This window comes from Trichechus manatus, unplaced genomic scaffold (genome assembly GCF_000243295.1).
Source record: "Trichechus manatus latirostris isolate Lorelei unplaced genomic scaffold, TriManLat1.0 scaffold00086, whole genome shotgun sequence".
Taxonomy (NCBI): Eukaryota; Metazoa; Chordata; class Mammalia; order Sirenia; family Trichechidae; genus Trichechus; species Trichechus manatus.
This window is the reverse complement of record NW_004444022.1, coordinates 8229286-8236256: the sequence shown is the minus strand read 5'-3', so window position 1 is coordinate 8236256 and position 6971 is coordinate 8229286. Positions and strand designations below refer to the sequence as shown.

Below are 6971 nucleotides of genomic sequence, written 5' to 3'. Positions count from 1 at the left end.
ATGGGGAAATATCCCATCCTCAGTACTAAGTGAGTGATTAAAATATTAAATAGCATCAAGGAAAAAAGCATCTTATCAAAATTACTATTTGGGGACTAAAACAAAGGACACATTCCCACTAGACACAGAAATAAATTTTAATTCATTGAAAAGTGCAGCAGTGAACAGGGTCCTTTGAAGGGCACTTTCTAGGTCAAATGACTGAGATGACACAGAGCCAGGGCAGAATAAATCTAGGAACAAATGATGCAAACATAAGAATTTACAAAATTCAGTGGGGCCTAAGTTATGGTGCAATGACAGAACCCAAATATACTTATCTCCTTCCACCGATGCATCAGTTGAAATACCCTTTGCTTTCTCTGAAAAAGGATCCTGGGATAACTTTTCTCCTTTTGTTAAAAAAGCACTAATCCTGAATTTAGACACATAAAGATAAATTTAATAACATTTCTCACAGATTAAAGTATAACTTCCATGACTATCATTACTATTTTGTATAAAACCCCCCTATTGTTCTCAATTAAAATGTATTTGCAACAGCACCATTCGTCAAATTCAAAGATGCTCAAAAAGTTGCTCCCTACCTTGTAACTGCATTTCAGGGACAGCTTTGCAATAAGAATTCTTATAAGGCAAAATCTCTATTCATTCCTAAGGCCTCTGTTCATTCTTACTGGTTACACAGCTCTCTATTTGTTGGTGAAGAATACTGAATATACCATGGACTGCGAGAAGAACAAACAAGTATGTCTTGGAAAAAGTACAGCCACAGTGCTCCTTGGAAGTGAGGATGGCGGGACTTCATGTCACGTACCTTGGGCATGTTATCAGGAGGGACCAGTCCCTGGAGAAGGACATCATGCTTGGTAAGGTAGCAGGTCAGAGAAAAAGAGGAAGACCCTCAAGGACCTACTGGCTGTTTAAAGGTGGGCTCAACTACAGCGATGATCGTGAGGATGGTGCAGGATGGGGCAGAGTCGCTATGGGTCGGAACCGACTCAGCAGCACCTAACAACAATAATTCTGAAGGTCACCAACAGACATAAACCTGGCCTTCTTAAAAGGGAAAATAATTAAACTCCAAGTCAATACAATTATAAGGGGAGCAAGGAAAGCCTCTTGCAGTGGGTCGCTTCTATATATACATTTTGAAAAGCGGAGTGTATCTTATAGTCTATTAGGGTATAAACTGAGGTCTCCTTATGAGGTTATTTTAGCACAGATTCAGAATGATGCCAATCCATGAGAAACAGTAAAATGCAAGCGCATTCAAAGGTTAGGTAGGAAACATACCAAAAACCGAAGAGGTCTGCAGAGTGTCTCATCACATCCCATCACCCACAGAGAAGTCAGCTGAATCTAAGAGCAGAGTGGCAGAGATACTATCGCCACTGACTTGTTTCATTCTTAAGACTTCACCTGCTTTTAGGAACCAGTGTCATAAAACTGAATAATGTGATGTCACAGTCCAAAACCTGGTAAAAGTTGGTTTCTTTTTATTTGGGAATAACTATGGTCAACCTTCATTAATGTTGACGCTGATTTATAATATTAAGAATCAAAGTAGAGAACAAAGCCGATACCCATATTCAACATTATAGTCTGCTTTTAGTTACAGAATTTTTAGAATTTCTTTCCCTAAAAGATTCATAGCAGAGGTGTTCATTTTGCTTGCTTATTTCACCTCTAGATACCCCCACAGTTGCTGGGCTCACACGAGGTAAAGGAATAAACTCAATGGCTAAAGTTCTGGTAGCATAGTTAACTCGTGGCCATGTCTTACGAACAGAGTGCTTAAAGCTCAACATAAGACCTTAAATAAAGCTAAAATCACTTATTGCCTGAGTCTAATAGGTTATAAATCACAACTCTTCCCCCTTCCCTGCTGCTCTACCACAGTTAACCTTCTGGTGAAGAAAACAGTAGAAACGGGACTGGTCTTTGAGCTAAGGTGTCCTAAACAGAGAGGAAACCTACACAGATCTGACTTTGACAGGAATACTGAATGGGGGCCGAAGACTCTACATACTTAGGAAGAACTTAACTGAAAGGGGAGAACATAGGGTTCTCCAAGCTCAACAGTAGTTAGTATTTTGCATCAACTGTAAGAAATTTTTATAAAGAACAGAATGACAGCAAGATGCAGAAAGAGTCCAAACAACTACACACGCAGGATTGAAACCCAGCTGCCAGGCACCCTGCTGGACAGGCACTTAGTTCATCCCAAGTGCAGGCCTTTAACCTATAAACCTGAGAGTACTGTCTATAGAAGGCCCTCAGAAGACACTATCTTTTTTTCCCCCCATACTGATGTACCTAAGTCGCCTTTTCTCAGATCTCAAAAGGAAAGTATTAAAGGAAGAGACATGCCTTCAATATTCCTGCTGTTAATTGGCATTCTATGTGGTTAGCAGCCACTGCAAAGTAGGTGGTTCCCACCTTCAAGAGTTACCTGGAATGAGCCTTTACCAAATGCTTACTGCTCTATTTCACTGTAACACCAGCCCAGAATTCCAAAAAAATGAACAAAGCTGGGCTGGCGTATTTTGAATTTGCAACCTTATCACATTGTGATGTACAGGTAGGAAATGTACCCAATACATTCCACTAATCTAAAAACAATGGTGCTTGCTCTTAATCATCTCTGATGGTTATTTTTCAAGCCATATTAGTATTTTTGATAGTGAAGTGCTCAATCTGAGGTGCTCTGTAAGTCCCTTGCGTTTGGGTCAAGCTGTATACCAAAAACAGTCTTTCTGCCCTAAAGTACTGCCATTTATCTGAGTAGATTCCAAATGCAGACTCTGACCACACAGGGTAGGATTAAGAATGGTGGCCCTGGGACAGAAAAGGTATGGTGAGAACAAAGACCTCAGGAGTGTTCATTATTAGCTGAATGGAGGGACCAAGAAAAGCCACTCCCCGCAAATCGGCAGAGTTCACAGTTTAACACATTGCACGAGGAAGTCAGCTGATTGGGCTGCTTTTTCAAATAGGACTTAAAAAAAGAGCCAGAAACTTTTCCAAGTGTGGTCTTGAAGACTAGCTACAGACACCTACTACAATCACTTCATCAGAAAGAGGTGTGCAGGGATCCAACTGCGGAGGCTGCGCAAGGTTGCTACAGAGGATGTTTAGAAAACCTTCGAGTCCTGACACTGCCATGGCTGCTGAACATGAGACGGGGGTCAAATCTGTACCTGGAGTGGAAAGAAAAGTCACATTAACTCTAGTCGGCCATTGAGTATTTTATTCAGAATATTACTATGTGGAAAGGATAGTGGGACGGGCTATAAAAGGACCAATTAAATCACTAGAAGGGATTCTAGTGGAAAAGTTTGTAGCGTAAAACATTAAGAACATTTACAAGTTGCCAAGTGAAAAATAATGTAGTGTAAGTTGAAAGGAAAGGAGAAAAGAAACAAGTAACGTTAATCTTAGAAGGCTTTAGAAGGAAGCAAGTTTTGAGCCGGGTTTTTTTGGGAGGTGGAGGAACTAACTGCATAAAAAGGTGAATGGAAGAGTCTAGCCCTTGTTGAATGTCCTATTGGCAGTTTCAAAGCCCTTTCTTTTTCTACAGTTAGACACACGGACTATAGCATTTAGGAGTACAGGGGAGGACTTCAGACATGGGTTTCAATTTGGGTACGAACTTGGACAAGTCATTAACCTCTCTGGCAATGAATAAATAGTGAGGAAGAGTTTCTAAAGGTCAGGCTCTTGACCAAGGTAAAATGTCTGCATTTATTCCTATAAATACTTCTCTGCCACTTTGCTGAACCCTTCTATTAGTTTCGGTAACTTTCTTGTGGAATCTCTGGGATTTTCTATGTACAGGATCATGTCATCTACGAATAGGGATAATTTTATTTCTTCCTTACCAGTTTGGATGCCCTTTGTTTCCCCTTCTTGTCTTATTACTCTCACTAGGACTTCCATTACAATATTGAATAAGAGTTCTGATAATGGACATCCTTGTCTTGTTTCATCTCTCTCCATTGAGAATAATGCTGGCTGTTGGTTTTGTATACATGCCCTTAATTATGTTGAGAAATTTCCCTTCTATTCCTATTTTGCTGAGAATTTTTAACAGGAAAGGGTGTTAGGATTTTATCAAATGCCTTTTCTGCATTGATTGAGATGATCATGTGATTCTTTTCCTTTGTTTCATTTACATGGTGAACCATGATGATTTTCTAATATTGAACCACTCTTGCATCCCTGGTATGAATCTCATCTCATCAGGAGGTATTATTTTTATTGATATGCTGTTGAATTCTGTTGGCCAGAATTTTGTTGAGAATTTTTCCATCTATATTCATGAGAGATATTGGTCTGTAATTTTCTTTTTTTGTGGTATTTTTGCCTGGCTTTGGTATCAGGGTTATGCTGGCTTCAAAGAATGAGTTAAGGAGCAATTTCTTCCTTTTCTATGTTCTGGAATAGTTTGAGTAGAACTGGTGTCAATTCTTCTCTGAACGTTTGGTAGAACTCTCCAGTGAAAGCATCTGGGCTGGGGCTTTTTTTGTTGGGAGTTTTTTTTAATGACATCTTCAATTTCTTCTTTTGTTATGGTCTGTTTAGGTTTTCTGCCTCTGTTTGTGTTAGTTTAGGTAGGTAGTTTCTAAAAATTTGTCCATTTCTTCTAGATTTTCAAATTTGTTACAGCACAATTTTTCATAATATTCTGTTATGATCCTTTTTGTTTTAGTTGGTTCTGTCGTAACGTCACTCATCCCATTTCTTATTTTGGTTATTCGTTATCTTCTAATTTTTTTCCATCCTTTGATTTTTAATAAATTTATGTCTTTGTTTCTAAGGTGTGTCTCCTGTAGACAACATACTGATGTATCCTGTATTTTTATCCATTCTGTCACTGTCTCTTTATACGTGCATTTAGGCCATTTACATTCAGTGTGATTATTGACAGGTATGAGTTCATTGCTATCATTTTGTAGTGCTTTTTTTTGTGGTGCTGACATTTCCTTTGTTCCTCTAACTCTCCTGTGCTGGATTCCTTTCGTTTGTGGATTTTTTTTTTCAATTTCTTCTGTTTTTGTAGATTTTGTTTTTACTGAGACTGTTTTCCTTCTTTATTGTGATGAGTGATTTTGTTAACTTTCTTTGTGGTTACCTTGAAATTTACCCTTATCTTCCTAGGTTTGAACCAGTCTATCAGTACTTGGTATCGCCTTCCCTTCTCCATTAGAAGATTCTATACCCACACCGTTTATTTCCTCTTTTATTGTTCTGATGTTGTTGTCATCTACAGATTAACCTCTCTGGTTCCCTGTTGTAATTCTTTTGGTTCTGGATAGTCCTTGAGAGTTCATTTCCCAGGTTGGTATCTGGCTGGTATGATCCTGCATCCTAGATTCAGCCTGTAGTCTGATGTTGTTTGTTCTCAGACCGAAGAACTCCCTTTAATAATTCTTGTAAGCTTGGTTTCGTTTTTACATAGTCCCTTAATTTCTGTTTATCTGGAAATGTCCTAATTTCACCATCATATCTAAATGGGAGTTTTGCAGGATATATTATTATTGGCTGGCAATTTTTTTCTTTCATGGTTTTACGTATGTCATCCCATTACCTTCTTGCCTGCATAGTTTTTGCTGAGTAATCAGAGCTTAGTCTTATTGTTTCTCCTCTATGTGACTTTTTGTTTTTCTCGAGATGCTCTCAGGATTCTCTGTCTTTGGTTTTAGCGAGTGTGATTATGATATGCCTTGGTGATTTTCTTTTGGGGTCTATCCTATATGGAGTTCGTTGAGCTTCTTGGATGGTCAGCTTTTCATCTTTCACGATAATGGGGAAGTTTTCTGTCAGCAGTTCTTCAATGATCCTCTCTGTGCTTTCTGTTTTCTCCCCCTGTTCTGGAACTCCAATCACTCAAAAATTTTTGCTTTTGATTGTATCCCACATATTTCTCAGGATTTCTTCATTCTTTTTTCGGATTTTTCCTCAGAGTTGTATCCAAGTGTTTGTCTTCAATTTCGCTGATCCTGTCTTCCATCGTTTCAAACCTGCTCCTTAGCCCTTCTATGACACTGTCCATTTCTGAAATCTTGTTGTTAATCTTTTGGATTTCTAATTGTTGTTTCTGTATGATTTCTAGTTGTGAATTTATTCTGAAATTTTGTTCCTGTATTATTTTCCTGAATTCTTCCATTTTTTTGTATTTTCCATGAATTTGTCTGCCTTTTCCATGAATTTGTCTTATTTTTCCCTCATTTTTGTCTGCTTTTTGCTTCAACTCTTGGATAGCTCTGAATATTAGAGACGTGAATTCCCTATCAGGTAGTTCTAGTGTCTTTTCTTCTACTGGAAAGTCATCTGGTATTTTATTTTGGATGCCTACTGGAACCATCCTGTCCTGTTTTTTAATATGTTTTGATATTGTCTGCTGTCTTTTTTGGGACATTCAGTAGTTATTTTCCTCTTTTACTGATTATAGATTTGTTTGTTTGCTCTTGCTTCGTTTTATTTGGTTATGTTTGAGCAGGCAAGCTGTGTGTTTTGTTTGCTCGTCTGTGTGTATGATACTTTTCACGTCCTTGTCCAATGGGCAGGGTCAGTCGCTCAGCTATGGTGCAGCAGGGCAGGTCCAGCTGAAGGGGAGTTGCTGGGATGGGTTGTTTTGGCACATATTAGGGCCAACAGGGTGGGCTGGGAATCAGTGGAGGGCAGGTTCCAGGAGGCCGTGCCTGTGCTGCTCGGGGGTGTGATGTTCAGCCACGGTGCAGGTAGGCAGGAAGAAGGGGAGAGACTGTGATGTGTGGAGCTAAGATGGGTATGGGAAAAGAGAAGACAGAGGAGAGAGAAAAACAGAGCCAAAAACATATAAGCAAATAAAAAAGAATGCTAAGGGAGCTTACCATCGAAGTGGAGAGATGAGAGACTGAGAAATGGAGAAAAACAGAAAGGAAAAAAAAACCAAAAAGGATAAAATAAAATAAATAAAAATTCTG

At 38.9% G+C, this 6971-nt stretch overlaps 1 protein-coding gene across 1 annotated transcript in view; it reads right to left on the bottom strand.

Annotated features, from left to right (window-relative positions):
* Positions 1-1482: 1482 nt before the first annotated feature.
* GNS (glucosamine (N-acetyl)-6-sulfatase) overlaps positions 1483-6971 on the bottom strand; it is a 44882-nt gene continuing 39393 nt past the window's right edge. Inside the window, exon 13 of the mRNA XM_004381567.2 lies at positions 1483-3203. Coding sequence (XP_004381624.1) covers positions 3125-3203 — 79 coding nt within the window. The 3' untranslated portion in view covers positions 1483-3124. The remainder of the gene's footprint in view (positions 3204-6971) is intronic.